The sequence below is a fragment of the Galeopterus variegatus genome, unplaced genomic scaffold (assembly GCF_000696425.1).
Source record: "Galeopterus variegatus unplaced genomic scaffold, G_variegatus-3.0.2 Scaffold4086, whole genome shotgun sequence".
Classification (NCBI taxonomy): domain Eukaryota; kingdom Metazoa; phylum Chordata; class Mammalia; order Dermoptera; family Cynocephalidae; genus Galeopterus; species Galeopterus variegatus.
The window spans coordinates 111,360-131,908 of record NW_007730197.1 but is presented as its reverse complement, the minus strand read 5'-3'; the positions used below and the strand labels follow the sequence as shown (position 1 = coordinate 131,908).

The following is a 20,549-nucleotide window of genomic DNA, read 5'->3' as shown; positions in this document are numbered from 1 at the left end:
GGGGGAGCTGGCTGCGCGCCCCAGACCACTCGCGCCGCCGGTGCGGGGGGCGTGGGCGAGCGCGCTCCCAGCTCCCCCGCAGAGAGCCCGAGACCCAGCCCGGAGCCGGCTCCTGTGTGTCGGCGCCTCAGCTTGGCCAGGGCTGCGCGGGGGCTGCGAGGACTTTCGCGGGGGGCCGCCTGCAGGGTTGCCCCTGCGATGGTATGCGATGGCTAAGTGGTTGCAAGATGACAGCTCCCCCGTGAGGACCCGAGACGGGATGTGTGTGCCCCCAGTTGTCTCTGAGCCGCCAGAGTGTTTCCAAAATGCAAGAGTGGAGGGAACGGGGACCCTCCCTGGGCAGGCTCTGAAAAGAAAAGCCCTCGCCCCAAAGCTCAACCAACCTAAGGCAACTTGGAACAAGATCCTGATTAAAATTCAGAACTAGCTGATCAACTGACCCTTTATTGGGCAACAATGATTCCAGTTGTTAAAGAAACACATCAAAGGTCCTTATTAATCTTTGGACATGTAGGCTTCAGGACTGCACCAAAAAGGACATGCTTTCAATTTGCTTTTAAAAACGCTTCCAAAGCATCAGAGCAGGAGGAGGGAAAGCTTTCCCAGGAAGGGTTCCCAGTGAAGCGAGGATGTAGTGAGTCCCCAGCTGGCTGCCCCTCAGTTTAGCTGGGTAGAAGGTCCTGAGCTTTATCTTGCCTCTGGAAGGTTTTCTTCCCCCTGGCTCTGTGAACTCACAGGGGAAAATTACACCTTCATTTTCACTAACTCTAACTGAAATTTATCATTTCCTAGTATTATAAACGCAGGCGACCAACCGCAGTGGTGTTAGCCACACCTGTGACTTTGTCACCAATAGACGACATCCACAGATATTTTCAAATCACATGAGAGCAGTTGCATATTTTTCAAAGCATCGTTTTGCCCATCACTATTTTTGAAATTATAGTAATTGTTAGGCTCACTGCTAGTTAGTTAATGAATGGATGAAAAGGGACATTTCACTATGTTACTATGTTGTAGTGATTTAAAAAAATATTTTGATAACTATATTTTAATGCAATTGGCTTCCTTTGTAATTCGGTATATTTTATCTTATGCATTTAAAAACATTCTTTTGAGAAGCAGCCTATGGCTTCAGCAGACTGAGAAAGAGGTCCAACAACCACCTAAAAAGTTTAAGAACCTTTGAGAGGGAAGGAAAGAACCTCTCCAAACCCATGTTCTTCTTGAGAGCTCCCGGATATAGTCTATGCTACATTTCAAAGGGCTATTTGCAAACTTGCAAACACACTGTTCCCTTTACTTGGTAACTTTGGGCTCTGGGAGCCAAAATAGTTACTTTTCTTGGAGGGCTCACAATGCAATAATTGAAAAATTGCTGGAAAAAGCTTCTGTTGGTGTGTAAAACACAACCCATTTGTAATTTTCTAAAATCTCATAGTGTCAAATGAGAGGCCATCCTATTAAGAGCCTCTGAACCTCAAGCCTGTAGCTTTTGGGAAACTGGAGAGAATCATTTCATTTATTTTGAAAATTAGCTCACATTGCATCCACTTCCGGTTAGGATAGCTCCCATTTGTTCTGTGAACTGGTGTTCAAAAATGATCTGCCTGGAAGTGAGATGATCATGTGGCAGCCGGGGACTTGACGAAGCTCTCCGGGCCATCTTTGACTGCTCCTCCCCCACCCCCACTTCCCTCACTTCTCCATGTGCCCCTCACTTCCCCTCTGCCCCCCTCTCCCCTTCTCCCCCAGAATGCCTCTGACCTGCACCGGCTGGGGGTAACCTCTCCTCATGGGTAGTTTTGTTTCTGCAGGGCCCAGCACAATCGAGGCCTGTGAAAGGAGGGTGAGTCTGCAGGAGGCCTCCCAAGCTGGGCTATTCGGGATCCGCGTCCATTAAAGCCTTCTTGCTCGCCTTAACTCATTCCCGCTCCATTCAAGCCAGCTGAGGGTCAGGCTTTAGCCAGCACTAAAACCTGTAGGGTACAGATTCTCTGACATTGTTGGGAAAGAATTAAGCCATCGGCCAGGGACGGCTAATATTTCTTGCCTCGTTTTATTGCTGAACAGCGGGACTGTAAAGTCTTGAATACTGGAGCACTGTGGCCCCCTTTCATGTAGCCGAGATGATGGGATAAAAATGTGTTTGGTGAAGCAATTCAGATTACCACTGGGTCACATCCTCGCTGGCGCCCAGCATGGCCCTTGAAACAGCATTGCTAAGACAAGAAACAATCTCTCTGCAATTTCAGCTCATGCAGAACAGTGTTTCTAGCGTGGAAATGAGGCTAATTGTGGAGCTTGCCAACACGAATGTTTTGTTTTTAATAGCTCAGGCCGCAGCTCAGAATAAGAGTTGAGATGGCAGACTGTGTATACAAGTCCTCAGATCTGTGATATTTGACAGCTTCCTGCAAAATTATCGCAGTCCTGGGAGGATTGTGCCCTGTTATTACCAGGGGGGCTGAAGTCTTGAACTTGCCAATCGGGATGGAGAGTGTTCTCTCCAGAGAGGTGAGAGGTCGTTCGGGGGCCCTTTGGTCTTCCAGGCCTCTCTGCCACATCTCTGGGGTAGCAGGGTTCCCTTCAGCTCAGAAAGTCTCAGGGAAGCACGGAAGAGGCTCAACAGTTATGAAGCTCTATGCCCAGTAAAGGAGAGAAGCAAACTCTGGATAGTTCTGCAAATCAAGCTCATTTGGTTTCATCAAGAACCTCTCCCTAAATGAAATGTTTCCAAGCAATTGTTTTATGACATTATCCAGTTAATTGGTGGCAGAGCCAGTTTGTAGGTCTGACTCTGTAACCCTGGGGCAGCCCCATCCCTTCTCTCAAATCCTGGTAGCCTCTCATTTAAATGAGACACTGACCCCCAGGTTCTGTTTCAGCTCTGACACTCTACTTCCGGGTCTGTGGCCTCATGTCAACCTGTTCTTGGTAGTGAGTGGGTCTACATGACCATGTGGAGTCAATTGGGATTAGGTTCATGTCCCTATTTTCACTACTACCTAGCTGTGTGTCCTTAAGCAAGTTACTTGCCTTCTCTGGGCCTCGGTTTCTTCAACTCTAAAATGGGGACAAGAGCAGAATATTGTGAGGATCACCGGTAAAGGTTTAACGTGAAGCTGTGCTAAATCACCCTGGGCAGTATTTTTGTTCTTCTTCTTTATCCTGTGTTCAAAACAGATCATAGCCCATATGAAGTGGACCCAGACTCAGGGAGACTTAGTGAGAGGTGGCATGAGCCTGGCTTGTTCTTGCTCTGCAGAGGAAATACATTTCTTAATGTGTTTCTTAATGTACTTATCACAGAGTGCCAAGAGCTGAAAAGAAAAGGAAAGGCAGTGTTTTCTTGATTAGGAAGTTGTAGACCTCCACCAACTGGCTGCTGTCATTAGTGCCTACGGGTCCCTGTGCAAAGACTGGGGGTATGATTCACAGCTCTTCTTCTAGATTTTCAAAGCTCTTGGCCCTTAAGGACAAAAAAAAAAAAATGCGAGTAATTCCCTGTTCCCATTTGGAGCATGAGCTGTGGGGTGCTGCAGACAAGAATCCCAGGGCCTCCCCAGGCTGTTGGGCCAGAGTGTAATAAATCTGTGAAATAACAAGCACAAAAGACTTTATAATCAATGACAGATTTTATTTTTGCTCTGGCAAAATCCATCCGCGGAGTTAACATTTTATAGGGAAATAACTACCCACTATGTGATTCCTCCTCAGCCCATATTCTTTTTCTTGCAGTTGGGAAAAAACTCAGAGAATCAAAGTCAGCTCCTCTGAGAACTGTGGCAGGCGAAAGCATGACTTCCCCTGGGCAGGACCCAACTCTCCCATTACTTCCTAGGGTGGCGTGGGCCATTCATTTCTGTTTTGCTAAAATACCCGTGACATGTGAATAAACCAGGATTACAGAACGTTGTCTCAGTCAGTAATCTGAGCTGGCAAGGGCTCTGGTTTGATGAAATATGGTGTTCTCTGAGCAAACATGGGAATTGGTATTACTTCTCGTTAAAGCTGAACAGTGGGACTATTTAGAACTGACGCATGAATGCAGCACTGTAGGGAGTGACAATTTGAAGGGATCCGATCTGGGGAGGGGGGCAGTGGGCTGTGTGTGCGTGCGTGCATGCATGTGTGTGTGTGTGTGTGTGTGTGTGAGTGTCTCGACCAGAGCCAGCCGTTTAAGAGGAGTCTGCAAGAGAGGCAGCCAAAGGGACACTCTGGAAATTAGGACCCCTCTGGGGCAGCACAGTCTCCTTACAACTCCGAATAATCTTCCTCAGAACCTTTGACTGCTCTCCTTTGTGGGAGGGACAAAGCCTGATGTCCTCGGCCTGGCATTGAAGCCCTTACCATCTGGCCTGTCTGTCTGGGTCAAGCCTTTCTTCTGTCTCCTTTCCTGCCAGTCCTCCCATACCCCAGAATTCAGAGCAGCCACTTTCCTCACCCTGGGCCCTCCCTGCTGGCGTCGGGCACCACCTAGGGCCCCTCCCTGCTGAGGCCTCTGATGCAGGTGTGTCACCTGCAATTTCTCCCTCTGGCCAACCCTGTTCCCTCCACTCCCCTACAGGTGCGGTCCCACAGGCATCTCCTGTAGACCTCTGCACTCACATTTCCATCTCAGAGTCTCTTTCCTGAGACAGCTGACCTAAGACAGTCAGTGCCAGGACTGGTCTGAGAAAGTGGGCTTTAAGGTGTGATCTGCTGCCCAGTGGCAATGAGGACTCTGGGACTGGCGCAGCTGAGTCTGGATAGCCTCTGCATGCTGCACTGGTGAGCTGGGAGTTCCATTTGTCAGATAATAGAGAGGTTCAGGGGAAAGGATCATTCTAGAGACAGTGGGATGGGTTGGCTCTTGCTGAGTGCTGTGGATACATTGGAGATAGACCATGAAAGGTTGAGGGGGATTAATCACTAATTTAAGGCAAAGTGTGAAAATCAGAGGGCTTCATGTCAACATGTAAAGAAATCATTTCCTGCAGCTGATCCAGCTGAGGATCAAGCCTAGGACTAAAATATGAAGGTGGCAGAGCTGGTTAAACACTTCACACCAGCAAGTCAGTTATGCCAAAGTCAGGGTCATCGTTGGGAAGGAGGGGGGTCCTGAGACTTGGAATGGGGCACATTGGTTGATGTACTCAAAAACCTTAAAACTCTATGCCTCCTTGAACACTCTGGGCCAAAAGAAGTGGGTCCCACTGCCCTTGATTGAAGATGATGCACACATAACATGTGTCCCTCTCATAATCTACCCATAACTGTACTCCAGCTGTCAGGTGAAAACCAGTCATGCCACCACCTAAGCCAGCCTGGGAAGCTCTGGGCCCACCAGAGGGGAAAGATACTGTAGACTCACCATATGCCAGCAGGACGTGGCAGAGTGTGACAGGGACTGGGTCCAGAGTGTGCTGCATTAAGGCAGACAGGATATAGAGTTGGATGAGGGAGAATTTTTCAACACAGGAGCATTCACCTGTGAGGCAGGATATATACCATGGCAAGGGCCCTGGTGGATGGGGCTGCTGTGGTTTGGGGTTGGCTCTTAGACTACTGGAAAAAGCAGTGGTCTGCACTATGTGAAGTATCAATGCCAAAATTGCCACAGTAAATGACAGAGGAACAGATTAAAACTTAGGCTCAGAGAAGCAGACATACTAGATAAGACATAGATAAATACATAAGACCAGAAAACCACAAGCCTATGTGTTCCAGGGAAGGGCTCAGGGGTCTCTCCATTTACCGAAGTGATAAGAAATGTACCGGCAAGAGGGGCCCCAGCATCATGACAGCTCAGTGGTGGCTGTTGTCTGTGGGCTGGGGCTCAGCGTAGGGGATGTCATTACTCAGCTGGGCTTTCTAGCAGAAATGGAGACAAAAGGACCCCCAAATAATAGAGCACTTAATTGTCCAAATCAAGAGGCACAGTGGGAGTGCCGCCAGTGTTCCTAACTCACATTGAGCTACGGAGGTGCTTAAGAGAACCTGGAGTCCCAGGGGACACACGACAGGTGGCTGACGAGTATCGCTCAATTTGTACAATCAAAAATCAACTGAGGGTGGATGAGTGAGGCCAGGCCAGCCACCCCAATCAAAGTCACACTCTCTTGCCCAGTTTCTGGACATGAGCCAGTTTTCAGACCTGGAACACACTGAGCGAAGAAGAGGCTCTAGGAGGGACCCTGCAGCATCACAGCAAGGACGGATGGTAATGGTCCCCATTCTTCTCCAAAGGGACCACAGGCCATTTACTCAGGGAGACATCAGGCCCTTAAAGGATAGATGGACACAGGGTCCAAGTTGACATTGATACCGAAGACCAAAAGCGTCCTTAAAACTCCCCTGTTAGAGTGGTGTTTTGTGGGGACTGGGGAACAAATGGATCCCGATTCAGGCCCAGCTCACCAGGCCCGTGGACTCATCTATAGCCATTTCTTCCAACCTCAAGGGTCTAATTGGAATGAACATCCACAGTAGCTGCTAGAACTTTTCATGGGTTCCTTGGCTGCAGGGTAAGAATTGGGTAGTGGGGATGGCAAGCTGAAGCTTGCAGGGTAGGAGTTAGCATAGGAGGGAAGTCCAACTGGAGCCTGAAACTATTCCCTTACTGCTCCCTGCCAGAATAATAAGTCAAAATCAGTGTCGTGCCCCAAGGGGAATGGTAGAGATTAGTACCAGCCTTAAAAACATGAAGGAAGCAACTTGATAGTCCCCATGATGTCCTCACGCAATTCACCAGTCTGCCCTGTACAGAAATCAGGCAGACACTAGAGATGACAGTGGATGACCGTGCAGTCAGTCAGGTGTAGGGTCAACAGCCCTGACTGAAGCATCAGTGCCAGGTGTGGTGTCTTAGCTGTAGAGCAGACTGGCATGGCCTTGGGTACATGGTATGCAGCCTTTAACTTGGCCAGTGTGTTCTTTTTCATCCCATTCTAGAAGGATGTAGAAGCAGTTTTCATTCACTGGGGCAGGTACCAGTATGTATTTACTGGTGTATGCATTTCTTCCCCTAGGGCCATGTTAACTCCATACCTTTGTCATGACTGATCAAATGGACCTGGGTTGTATGGATATTCCACTGAGCATCACATTGGTCCTCTGTATTGATGACATCCTGTTAATCAGACTGAATCAGCAAGAAGTGACAGGTACTTTGGAGACCTTGGTAAGATATATTTGCTCCAGAGGGTGGGAGAGAAACCTCATGAAGACTTGGGGGTCTGCCACATCAGTGAGGCTGTTAGGCGGCTAGTGGTCTGAGCATGCTGGGGCATCTCCTCCGAAGTAGAGGACACATTATTGTATCTTGCACTTCCATGTGTAAGAAGAAAACATAACTCCTGGTCTTTTTGGATCCTGGAGACTACAAATTTCATCCTTGGGAATACAACTCTGACCCAGAATGACACAGAAGGCTGCTGGCTTTGAGTGGGAGCCAGAGCAGGAAAGGGCTCTGTAGCCAGTCTAGGCCAAAGAGCAAGCAGCCCTGCTGCTTGGACCATATGAACTGTCAGACCCTGTGGTACTAGAGGCATCTGGAGGAAAGACATCATGTGGAATTTACGGCAGGGTCCAGTAGGAGCAAGGTTTGGAGCAAGGCCACAGTGTCTGCAGCAGAGAATGGAATGCCCTTGGAAAGCAGCTTCTGATTTGCTACTGGGCACTATTAGAGACAGGGAGCCCGGCCATGGGATGTCGGTTGGTGGTACAACCAGAGCTGCCCATCATGGACTGTGTTCTCCTAGACCCACCCTGTCATAAGCTTGGGTGGCCCAGCAGTAGTTCATCAAAGACAGAAGTGGTCCATCTGAGATGGGCTTGGGCAGTGCCAGGGTACACAAAAGGACCTGGGGCCTCCTTGCCACCCACCACCGTGCACCTGTGCCTCCCTTTCAGTTCACACCTGTGGCTATGTGGGGGTCCCTGGTGATCAGCTGATGGAGAAGGAAAACGTATGGACAGATAGACTCCCTATGTGGTTCCAAACTGAAAGCACATTCTTCTGTGTGGCTCCCTCCCTCAGGGGTGGCCCCGAAAGACGGGAATGGAGGGAACCCCTCCTTGCAGGCAGAACTTTGGGGGTATGCTGGGGAGTTCTCTTTGTGTGGCCTGGGGTAAGAATATAGGTAGATGTGTGGGCAGTTCAGTGGGAGCCCGAAAGAAAAAAGACCGAAATCTGAGAGGCCTGGGGGTGAGGCACAGATAGAAGAGCAGGAGGGCAGGAAGCGAGGTCTTTGTTTTGCATGTGCTGTGCACCGTCCACCAGAGAGCACCTGCTGTGGAAGACACGCTGAGCCACCAGGGGGATAGGATGGCCCGCTCAGCTGACATCAGCCAGACTCTGTCATCAGCCCACTGGGCGCATGTGTGGAGCAGCTGGCAGAGTGGAAGCTATGACAGCGCGACAGCTCCGCCACTTCCCAGTGTCCAGCCTACCAGCAAGGGGAACCAGCGTGGAGCCACGCCACAGCCCCAGCCCGCTGGTCACACGAGTTCCCTGGTGGGAGGATGATTTACTTAGATTCTTCTCACCTGGGAGGAGCAGCGACCCATCTCGATGGGAGCCTGCGTATGCTCTGGGCTTGGTTGGCTGTTCTCGCCTTCACATTTACGTAGCGTTTGACGCTGTTTCAGGATGCTATGTGATGCAGCATCGGACCAAGGGACTTGCTATATGGCAAAGCAGGCACCGCAGTGGATGCAGGCCACTGGGATCTGCGGGTCCTGTCACATCCTGGCAGCAGAGCACCGGCAAGTGCAGCTGGACTTCTGTCTTGAGAGGACCCTCTCTGAGCATGGGGCCGTGCTCTACCACACAATGCATACACTAAACCACTGCACATATGCTATGCTGTTCCCCCAGTCGGTAGAAACCAGCAGTCCAGGAACCAAGGCATAGAAGCAGGAGTGGTGATGCTCTCCGTCACTCTCGGTGGCCCACTAGGACAGTCTGTGGTCCTGAATGCCAGGGGCTAGAGAAGGATGCTTCCACCAGGGGACACGGCAGGATTCCCTTTCCACGTTTGGTGACAGGTTCTGCCTAACAGCTCCCAGCTCCTTGTCTAGAGACCAGCAGGGAAGGAGAGGACTACGTCCTGCACGGGTGGTCGACCCAGTGATGCCACACCCAGGGCAGGCAGCTGCATTTAGCACCCAGGCAGTCCACAGGGACATCTTCTGGTACCTCCCTGCCTGACTCTGGTGGCAAATAGATGGGGGCAGGTGCCAGAGTTTGAGAAGGGCATGATGACTCACAGAGCTGAGGCCAGCAGAGGTGCCAGTTGAGATGGAGAAGAATCTAGAAGGAGTGGTGGAGGAGGGAGAGGAAGCACACCTCTGGTGCCGAGCCCAGCTGCAGCAGAGGGGCAGCTGTCTATTCTGCTAACCTTTCTCTTGGAAGTTTTCCCAAGAAAAGAGACCAGGCAGAATCCTGGAGAGCTGTTTTCAGGTAGAATGGGATCATTATAAGAAGCAAAGAGACCCAAGCTGCAGAGAAAGTAAACCGTAGTGGACACTGTGGTGTCACCAAACTCCCCTTCAGGACCGAGGCCCTCTTTCCCCAGTGTCAGAGTGGTGCCTGTGGACGGCTCCCAGCGGGGACCTCCCCAGGAATCACCCTTAGATGCCGAAGGAGCCGCCCTGCCCACGGCCACACCACCTCCTCCCCAGGGCCACCCATGTCCCGTGGCTAGTCCATGTAGTGGCACAAAGGCTTGGGCTCCCTTGTCTCAATTTGGGACAACTCTGAAGAGCCATCCCAGCTCCAGAGCCATGTATGGAAGCAGCCACATGTCACCATGTCACTTCAACTTCCTTCCCCCTCTGCCTGGCCTGTGCCTTCACCCCCTCAGGTGGTGTTCCCAAGTGTCTGCCCTATAAACCTGGTGCAATCAGCCCTCCACCTCCCAGCCTGGTTCCCAAGCAGCTACGTGTAGACAGCAGTCATCAGGCACCCATGGTGTCCCTGTGTCTGAGTAGGACAACTGCTTACTTCTTAATTCTAGGAAAATTATCGTTTTTCCCCTGGTATCTTGTAAACATCCCTCTCACACATACTAATTCCCTTTTTGAACAAAGAAGAGCAGGCTGCAGGTTCATAAGAAATTCATGAGCTGGTGTTTTTTTTATTTTTATGGTTAACTTCTATTTATAACAAGGAATGCTTATTTTCCATTTACTCTCGAGATATAGAAGTTTTGTTTAAAATAAATCTAAGTAAAACAGACTTGAGTTGTTTTAAAGAAAAAGTACTAAGTAAATGATAATTATGGCAGGCACAAGGTAGTTAACCAAAGGCTGGTAACTTGGAAACACCTACCCCAGCAATTTCTCCTGCCTGGAGGCTCCTTACCCCACCTGTTGCCTCAGGTGAATAAGCCCCCTGCAGAATCCAGCCCCCAGACGCCATTCTTTGTGAAGGCCCTGACCCTGCATTAAGCAGAGATACTTATGCCTTCCCATAAAATGCATCCTACCGTGTGCAATAATCTGTGTCTGTGTCTCAGAGCCCACGGGGTCCTCAAATGCCGAGCTTTCCTCTCCCTCCCTGTGTAGCTCCAGCACCCAGCATGGGACGTGACACAGGCTAGTGTCGGGGGCAGGATTCTACAGTGGCCCCAAGAATTCTGCCCCCAGTGTATACACACTTAGCAATCCCACCCTCTGAGTGGGGGTAGGACCTCTGAATAAAATGTGTGTCACTTCTGTGATTAGCTTACAGTATATGGCAAAGATGATAGGATTTTGCATATGTAACGAAGGCCACAAATTGGTTGATTTTGAGTCAGTCGGAAGATTATCCTGGGTGGCCTCGCTTAGTCTAGTGAAAGCTCTTAAAAGAAGGCCTGGGCCCTTCATGAAGAGAGGGCTCCTGCTGGCCTTGGGGAAGTAAGTCTCCACATCGTGAGGGGGCCACATGGCAGGGACCCACTGGGCCTCTAGGAGCTGGGAACTCCCCAGCTGACAGCCAGCAAGAAAGCAGGGCCCTCAGTCCTTCAACCACCAGGAGCTCAAAAGAGGAAGGATCTAGAGTTCCAGAAAGGTCCACAGCTGTCTGACACCTGGACAGCAGCCTTGTGGTGTCCTCATTGGAGGACCCAGCTAAGCCGTGCTCAGACTCCAGACCCATGGGAGGTGTGAGATGATAAATGTGTGTTGTTTCAAGCTGCTGAATCTGTGGGAGTTTGTTGTACAGCAATAGAAAACTGGCACAGCAGACTGGCAGACATAGGCCTTGTGAGCAAATAGGCCGACAGGGAGTCTGCACTCACCAGCCTGCACTCGTCCTCAGATTGATGGGGCTTCTTCCACCAGCAGAAGTGGGGATGGGAGGGAAGGGCAGGGGTTAGCATCCACAGGAGCCTTCAGATTGTCCCCTTCCCTTGCATGGTGCCAATGAAGAACAGGCCGAGAATGTTGCCCCGGGTCACTCAGGGAGAGGGATCTCCAGGGGCCTCTCTGTGCCTGGCCTCCCTCAGCCACACTCAGCATTGGCCAGCAAGCCCTCTCCATTCCCTGGAAGACATCACACTCTCTTCTCTCTTTTCTGACTGCAGCTGCCAGGTGATCTCCCACACGGCCACCTCCCCACAAGGTCTGAGTGGCAGGTGCAATGTACCTTGTGGCTCTAGAACAGAGTGGCTGTCCTCAATGCTCAAGCCAGCCCTTCCTCCTTGATCTCTGAATGAGTGCTCTGAATGGCCTGGCCTCTCTGTCCCAGTTTGCCTCAGTCTCCCCTCACACCCACCCTCCACTACGCTAGCCTACCTCTAACCAGCAGGGCTGAATCTCCTCCAGGCCACCTGCCAGTCCTGGCCCAGGGTGTCCCACACCCTTGCTCTGGACCCAGTGTGCTGACCACTGCTCCCCAACCCCATCAGCTCCACTCCCACATCCCCCCTCGCTTCTCTCAGCAGGTCTCTCTCACCTTGTCCCCCATCCTCCAGCTCTGTACCTGTCCAGCACCCCTTCCCTCAGTGGAGACCAGGCATCTGCATCCCTGAGGAAACCCAGGCCACTGCAGTGGACGTCTCTTGCTTTGTCTTCCTGGCACAGCTTCCCCCCTTCTGTTTGAAACAGCACACTCCTTCCTGTGGACGAATACTGCCCCCCGAGCCACCCATGTGTCCAGTGAGAGCTGCCCTCTGGCTGTACCTGGGGGCTGGCTCATGACCCAGCCAACCCTAACACCTGTCCCCTGGCCACAGTGTATCCCAGGGAGGAGTCCCAACCTGGGTTGGTCATTGTTCTATAGGATTTTTTCTAAGCAGATTTGGTGGGAAAAGCCCCATTCTTCAGTTTCCTAAGGTGGAATGATACAAGGAGGCCTAGCCTGGCTGCTGCTGTGCCTGTATTCTCCATAGCACAGAGATGCCTGTCTCTTACAGAAGGAAACTGAGCCAGCTGAGGAGAGGAGGAGGAGGAGGAGGAGGAAGGGGAGGAGGAGGAGGTAGAGGAGGAGAAGAAGGGATGAAGATAAGAGGAGAGGGAGGGAAGGGAAGGAGGGAGGTGTATTAGTTATCTCCTGCTGTGTAACAAATTACCCCCAAACTTACAAGTGCTTAAAACAGTGCACTCTTCTCTCCAGCTTCTGTGGGGCAGTGACCCAGCCATGGCTAAGTTCAGGGCCTTTCTCAAGGCTGCAGCCCAGGTGCTGGCTGGAACCACAGTCACCTCCAGGTGCAGCTGGGTGGCCTCAGCTTCAGAGCTCCCTCAGGAGGCTGCTGCAGGATCCAGCTCTTTGTGGGCTGCTGGGCTGTCAGCCTCCATTTTTCTAGGTTCTGCACTCAGGCTTCTCTGCTTATTCCTTGACTTCTCTCTCTCATGTCTTCCTATGTTTCCCAGTCCTGCATCTCCACCCAAACCTAGGTTCAGGCCACAGGCCAGTGTTCCCCATCAGCTCCTGGGGGTCAAACCTGCCTCCCTGGAGCAGCTGCTTCTCCCCTCACACCTGCTTCTCTTCCTGGGGTGGCAGGAGGTTTTCAGATCTGAGGCTTGGGGCTCCCGCCGGCTCCTCCCTCATTTCTTCACATGCCTAAGCAGCTGCCTGTCCTGCAGAGCTTTTCTCCTAATGTCTCCCTCCACCCCCTGCACTTGCACGTGGACACTTTCCTATCCAGGCCTTTGTCATCTCTTGCTACTTGTCCCCATCCCAGTCTCACCGTCTCCGGTCCTCCCTCTTCACAGGCAACAGAGTTGACCCTGCCACTCTCCTGTTCATAAGACATTGCGTTGCCCTCGACCTTGGTGCTGTGTGCATGCAAGACCCTCATCAGTTACCCGCCCGCCACTGTCCCGCTTGCTCTGCACCGCTGCCTGACTGTGCCCTTCATTCTGCCCAGCACAGGCCTTCTCTGAGCCGTCGTCTCACCTGAGATGCGCTCCCACCCCAGACCGACCCATCAATCATCTCCCACCTTCAAGTCCCAGGGTCAAGTTCCATCTTGCCCAGAGACCCTCTTGGAGCCTCCTGATGCTCTTTCTTTCTGCCCTGGGGATGGGACTTGCTCCAGATGGCCCTGTGTGCAGGTGTTCCCGCATGTGCCCTGTTTCTGTACACTGGGAGCTCCTGGGAGGCAGTGCTGATGAGAGTCTGTCCCATGGAAGGTGCTCAGGGAGGGAAGCGGGATTTGCTTCAGGAACACGGGAGGGGAGGAGGGGACCCTGAAGTAAGGGGGTGATGCTTGTCAGAGGCTCGCAGCCCCTCTGACCCCTTCTTACTTCTGGCCTGCCTCTGCGTACTGATCACGAGGCAGGAGGGAGGAAAAGTTAACAGGCCAGAAATACTCAGCTCTGAGCACACTGGTAGTTTTCTCTGGTTCTGGAAGGATTTGCTACTTCTCCGTGATTTACTCAGGTATCCTTTATTGACAGCAACCCGTTAAGCTAGAGCAATTGAGGGTGAAGGGTTGACGGGCTCAGATAACCAAACTGCCTAGAGGGAGGGGTGCAGCCGGCCTTCAGGAAAATGCAAAGTGGGAAACTCAACAAAGTCACTGTCCCTTCCCCCTTCCTTTCTCCCTCCCTTCCTCTTTAAAATAAAAACAGCTTTAAGATTAATTGATTAAGTAATTAATCCTTGGCTATTGTAAAAATAAGAATGGTGTGTAAGGTGACCCTGTCAACATTCTGGTTACCATCTAGACCAAGGAGCAGCGCTTTTTTTCCTGTAACTGTCCATACAGTAAATGTTAGCTCTGTGGGTCACATGGTCTCAGCTCTGCCTGTGACAGCAACCATAGTCAACACGTAAATAAATGGGCATGGCTGTGGGCCATTAGCGCTTTGCTTACAAAAACAGATACGGTAGGATGAGTTGGGCCCGTGGGCTGTAGTTTGCCAGCTCCTGTCGGCCTCAGGTACCCATGTCAGTCTCTTCCTTCTCTCCGAGGACAGAGTAGTGGAGTGGGTGGGAGGAGAGGGCTCATGGGTCCAGCAGCTCTGGGCTCTTTCTGCCATTGTGTACGGCCAGGGAGGAAGGCATGAGTCCCTTCCAGCCCCGCTTGAGAATACCAGTGGGGACTCGGATGGCCAGCTCTGGACCCATGGCCGAGGGAAGCTTGTGCCAAGGGCTGTCTGACTGGCTCCTGGTGGTGGAGGGACATGCTGTTTGGGGCCCGCACAATGAGCAATGTCCAGTACCTTCTATATCCCTTGACCACAGCCCAGCTTTTGTGAAATTAGTCTTGATTATTACTGTGGCATGACTAAAAAAGAAAAAAAAATTGACTTTTTTCTCTTATAATGTCCCCTAGGTTTCTCTCAGCCCCTTCCCATCCTGCGAGTGCCTTCCAGACGGCAGCCTGTGTCGCCCAGTCCTTCAGGCAAGAAGGACTCACAGCACTGGGCTTCTGGGACCTATGTGGTTTCTTGTTGACTTTTCCCTATCCCCATGGCCCTTCTCCAAGTCCCACATCCTGCCTCAAATAGGTCAGACCCTGGGAGGTGCTGACAGGCTCATGTCCAGTTAAATCCTATCGTGGCTAACGCTGTGCTGTGAGCTTCCTGCTTGTGACTCTGAGAGTGGAGCCCTCCACCCACTGCCTCTTGTGGACCCAGCCAGCCCAGCACCAGCTCAGGCTTCTACCAGGCCTGGGCAAGCAGTGCTGTGGACTCAGTCTGGCGGCTGAGCCCCTCTCCGCTTGAAGAACGTGGAGCCCCAGCCCACTGCCTCGGTGCTGCCTGCATCCTGGCTGCTGGGCCCCAGTGCCCGGCGCACCTGCGGGGCAGCCCATCTGGGGCCGGCTTCATCCTGGAGCCAGTGCCAGAGCTTGGCAAGCTCTGCTTCCCATTCCGTGAAGTGCAGATAATAACGAACTCACCTCAACAGGTGGCTGCAAAGGGTGAAGCAGCTGAGATAACATGTGCTGTTCTTGGCTCATTGCAGGGCTAGGGTGACTGACCATCTTGATCCACCCGGAACCTTCCTGGTTTTAGCAATGAACGTGCCACATCCCAGAAAACCCGCAGTCCTGGCCTGAGGAACACCACAGTAAGTGCCACCAGGGCCACTGTTGCTGGTTTCTTCCTCTCCTGCCATGGCCCTGCACAGGGATCGGCGTCCTCTCATGCCTCGGTGTGTGCTATGCTAGGAGCCCGGAGACCAGTCCCACAGTCTGGTGTCCTCCTGGGAGTGCTGGACTCTGCCTTGGCCTCTCCCTCTCTGCCCATCTTAGGGGAAGCCAGACCCTGCTGTGAGGGTCATGGCCGTGCCCCACTGCCCCCCAAACCTGGGGCCTGGCTCCCCTGTGTTCATGCTGATGCCCACTCAGGCCCGCAGGACCTCCAGCCCCCAGCCGGCCCCTCTGCCCCATCCTGCTCCCACACATGCATGTGTGGTCACCTCGGCTCATCTGAGCTCTGTCCACATCCCACCCTCCTCCTCTGGATGCCAGGTGCTTCCTCTTGGGACCCCCTCTCTTCATAACAACACCCATGTAGTCTCTTCCCTGACATTTAGCTATTTTTGGGGAAGAGTAAATGGCTCGGTGGGCTAGACAAGGAGAACACGGGGTAAGACAGATGGGAAGGGCTGGATTGAGAAGGACCTAGGCTGCGGTCGGTGTCTCCTACGGACACGGTGGCCGTGGGCGCTTGTCAGCAGGGACGAGGTGCATGCGGAGGGTCTCGGAAGATGGGCTGGGGAGACCCTGGGCCTGGGGTGCCTGGGAGGGAGGTAACAAGGGGCTGCCCCCACCCCCAGCCTCTGCACTTTTCCTCCTACCAGGGCCGAGATGACCTGCAGCTAAAGCCAGTTCCCCTCAAAGCCAGCTAGACTCCTGGTTGATCCTCCTAGTGCCACTTTGCCCAGGGATGCCCTAGCCTCAAATTCAAATTAATTGAATGGACATTTTGCATGGGACAGTTTCGCCCTGTGTGAGGTAGCTGGCATTTTGTTAGGAGTTTTCCTCTGATTTTCTTCCCTGTGAGCATTTGTCGTTACCCAATCCAGTACTCCAGTATTTATTACATTTGCCTACTGCAGGTAGACTTCACCAGACTGTGCTTTTCAATGTGTTCTTTTAATATTTACTTCCCCCCACTTTTGTGCATGCTGAAGCTTGTGATGTCTGTCCCTGCTTGCAGGATGCCCTCTGTGACCAGGGACCCTGAGAGAGCAGGAGTCCCTGGTGCTGTATCAGCTCCCCACACCCAAGTCGGAGCCGTAAAGCAGAAATACTCACACACATAGAAGCAGAATCTTTTTGGTTTTGCAGAAAAAAATATATTTACTTATTTATTATAAATGTAACTAAAACTCATTTAAGAATATATGGAAAGTATAAAAAGCAGAGATAAAAAGCATGCCCTATTTTTGCACCACCAAAGTCATTGTTACCAGGTGGTCCAATTCTCTTTCGTCCTGTCTCCTCTGTGAGTGTCTTATGTTTTCATACAGTTGATCATTCTATATTCACAAACTTGGATTTTTCTTTTGTTAATAAATGTTAAAACATAGCCATTTTTTTAGGTCACAAAAAAATTTTCAAAAATGTATTTTAATTGACCGTACATTTCATTGGTTAGCTTTACCATGGTTTAGTTAAGCAATCTTCCCTTATTGATTATTCCAATTTTTCCTATTATAAATACCAAAAGGAAGATCTTTGTGCCATAAATATTTTTTCCATATTTATAATTATTTTGGCTTTGGCAAATAATTTGCTAAATAGCACCAAATGATAGATTTCCAGAAGTGACATTATTTGATCAAAGAGTATGAATATTTATGGCGCTTTTGTACATATTTTAAACTGCTGTCCGAAAAACAAAAAATTGTGGTATGACCAAGCTTATTTTTTTGTGTATCAAGTTTTATGTTTTTCATATGATCAGATCTGAGTTTTCTGGTGACATTAAGACTTCTGAGCCTTGTCACATCCAACCTCCATAGGTTAAATATTCAATTACAGTTTCTTCCTTGGTTTATTTTGTTTCATTGTCATTATTGTACGTTGTTACACCCGCCTGCTTGGTGTGGTGGCATTTCTTTCAGTCCACCGTGCGAGGTGGGTGGGCTCTGCCAGCTTATAGATTAAAAATGAAGGTTAAAATAAGCTTCCTCAGCCACACGCCTCCTCTGATCCCACCAACTCTGCACCCTCTTCCTAGTGAGCCTGAGGGGCTTCCTTGCAGGTGTGGGGAGGCTTGGATGCTCTGATGCTCTATGGAATCCTGTGGAAGGCTGCCCTGTGGACAGTGTGTGACACCGTGTGGCAGGCAGGCCTCCTGCGCAGGTGTTCTGGCTGTCTTTTCTGAAAAGCCCAGCCCTGGCCTCATTCCAGGGCTCCATGAGGTCCCCTGAGCAGCCAGGTTGCCTCCCATGCTGGGCAGCTGCTCTGCCCACTAGCATCTGGCAGGAAGGATGAGCTCTGCTCTTATCTGCCCATGTTGGGTGGCTAGAGCAGAGGCCTGAACACCCCTCAGGAGGGGCTCAGGGAGGCGCTGGCCTTGACGTCCCCTCTAGCCCGGCTCACAGGTCACTTAGGAGTCCTGTTTCCCAACTCCCACTGCACTTGGCGGGATTCGGAGATGTTTTTCCCTCTTCAGCATCCATTTGGAAATGCTTCCTGAGGGCCTGGGGTGGGCTGAGCAGCGGGGCAGGTGCTTCCAGGAGTGCAGACAAGGAGCAGGGCTGCCCTCGGCAGCTAGAGGGAGTGTGGCAGCTCCCAGGACTGAAGGCAAGGGGGCCACATGGTAAGGACAGAGGGGCGGGTGTCAGGCAAGGGATGACAGTCTGGCTCTCACTGGGAGACCCTAACGGGGCCTGGGTGGACAGGTGCAGGAGGGCTTCCTGGAGGTAGTGACTGAGAGGAGGAGGCAGCTCAGGGAAAGAGGAAGGACAGGCATTCCAGGCAGAGGGCTCAGAGATACAAAGGCAGAGAGAGGGAAATGGGCATGATCCTCCCAGGACTTGGAGGTAGTGACTGAGAGGAGGAGGCAGCTCAGGGAAAGAGGAAGGACAGGCATTCCAGGCCGAGGGCTCAGAGATACAAAGGCAGAGAGAGGGAAATGGGCATGATCCTCCCAGGACTTGCAAGTAGCTGGGTGAGGGGGAGGTGAGGATACCTCTGGCCTTTGTAGACCTTCAACAATCACAGTCACCAGGACCCCTGAGTTAGGACACTGGGAGAGAAGGAGGCTGTGGTGTCTGCCAGCTGCTGAAGCAGAGAAGTGGCTTTGCAGGACAGCTCAGAGGAACACAGAGACCCTTCCTAGGTGGAGGCATAGGGCAGGGCCAGGCTCCTCGCTGCAGCCAGCGTACTGAACAGGGGATGCGTGAAGCAAAACTTAGGGTCTGGCCTTGCCATCCATCCCCCCTTCCACCCACCATGCCTGCTCGAGCTGGGCTTCAGAAGACAACAACCCGACTACTCTCACTGTCTGGCCTCCCACACACCTGGAAGAGGTTCTTCAAAGGCTGGTCCACAGAGGGGAGTAGGCAGGGAGATTGGCCACCCCCACCAGACAACCAGGGGTGGAGACTGAGCCTGGATTTGGCTGCACGACCTTGACAGCCTTCAAGTCCCTGAGCACAGCATCTGCATGTCACATGCACCTTGCCAGTCCACCCCCAGGCTTAAACATCATTCCTTAGATTGCTCTCAGGGATGCCAGGTCTCTTCCCCTCAGGCTGAGAGGCAGCTGATGGCATTCTTCCAGCTGGCCACCCACAGCCTTGCTGTGGCTCCTCTTTATGCTGAGGAGCCAGGTGTCTGGGACCCTGTGCAGCCCTGGTGCCACTGCGTCCCAGACCCTCGCCGTCTTGGGGGCCAAGCAGCGCCTCTCTGGAGCCTGTAGAGGCACCTGGCAGGCTGGCAGGCAGCTTTTATGTGCCTAGTTAGGGTTTTATGGTGCAGCCAGGCAGATCTGCGTCTGACAAGGCATGCGGGTGGTTGCAGGGTCTGTGCTCCTGGCTGGGCCTGCCCCAGAGCAGAGGCTGGCAGGGGACACCCCGGGGACCACCTTCCGAGGCCCAGCCACAGAACAGGGGGACCTGGCTGTCCCTGGCTAAGCCTTCCCTCTCCTGAGATACCTGTTTCCATTTGCTCAGAAAAGAGTTGGGCTGAGCCAGGCCTGGGTGAGTAGGAAGTGGGAGAGGAAGGCCCCTGGTCTGGGGGCTCCTGGGAGTGCTTCTCCAAATCCCTCCAGGGCCAGTTCTAGGTCCTGGGAACTCAAGGGATGAGTTGCAGTGACCTACCACCGCTCCCATGTCCTCATGTAACTTGTATTCTAGTGGAGAGGTGACAACCATCCCTTGAGACAGGATGAAGCTTAGTTGCCAATCACTGAGGCATTAAAGGGTGGGTGAGGGGACATGTGGTGCCAGGAGGCCACACAGGAGTGAGTTTAGGGTATTCGCAGTGCTGGCTGAAGGCCACCGTAAGGGAGGGGAGAAGAGGAGGAAGTGAGCCGGCAGGGGCAGGCCCCGGGGTCCCCCTTGGCCTTGGTGAGCAGTCTGCATTTCACTTTGGCAGTGGAGGCTGCATGACTCACAGTCACGTGAGTCAGGTAGTCGCTGGATGGAGGAGGGGGTGCAGTGGGGTGTATAAAGGCTGGAGGGATCAGCTCTGCCTGGGCAGTACTGGAGGGCCCAGGACCATCTGCGTTCATGCCTGGTGACCTCTATTACTCTCAGAATCATCCTGATCTGGATGATCAATTACATGGTCAGCTTAGTTATGGACACCCTCATAGAGAAAGGGATGCCGAGTTCTGCCTCCTGTAAAAGCAAGACTTTCACAAGGCAGACAGTAGGAGAGAGAATTCCAAGTCCTGGAAATAGGAAATGCATGAATGTGTTGGGAATTGCGGGAAGCTTTGTAGGGACCACAGCTGGGCTGTCAGGAGACATGTGCAGGACAAGGGGCAGGCAGGAGGGGCTCAGAAGGGCCTCAAGGAGGTGGGACCCACCCTTGCAGCCCTGGGTGGTGAGGGTCACAGAGAGTTCAAGGTCTGGGAGAGGTGTGATCAGGCTTTGCTTTAGAGGGATCTCTGTGGGGGCTCAGGCAGGGGGAGCCAGGCAAAGAGGAACCGAGGTAGGAGGTGCT

General features: G+C 52.2%; 1 protein-coding gene across 1 annotated transcript in view; it reads right to left on the bottom strand.

Moving 5' to 3' along the window:
• GDF10 (growth differentiation factor 10) overlaps nucleotides 1-20,112 on the bottom strand; it is a 31,021-nt gene extending 10,909 nt beyond the window's left edge. The window contains exons 1-3 of the mRNA XM_008586709.1: nucleotides 19,996-20,112; nucleotides 8,533-8,670; nucleotides 5,357-5,408 (exon numbers count right to left, since the gene is read on the bottom strand). Of these exons, the coding sequence (XP_008584931.1) occupies nucleotides 5,357-5,408; nucleotides 8,533-8,670; nucleotides 19,996-20,112 (307 nt within the window). The remainder of the gene's footprint in view (nucleotides 1-5,356; nucleotides 5,409-8,532; nucleotides 8,671-19,995) is intronic.
• Between the last annotated feature and the right edge of the window lie 437 nt (nucleotides 20,113-20,549).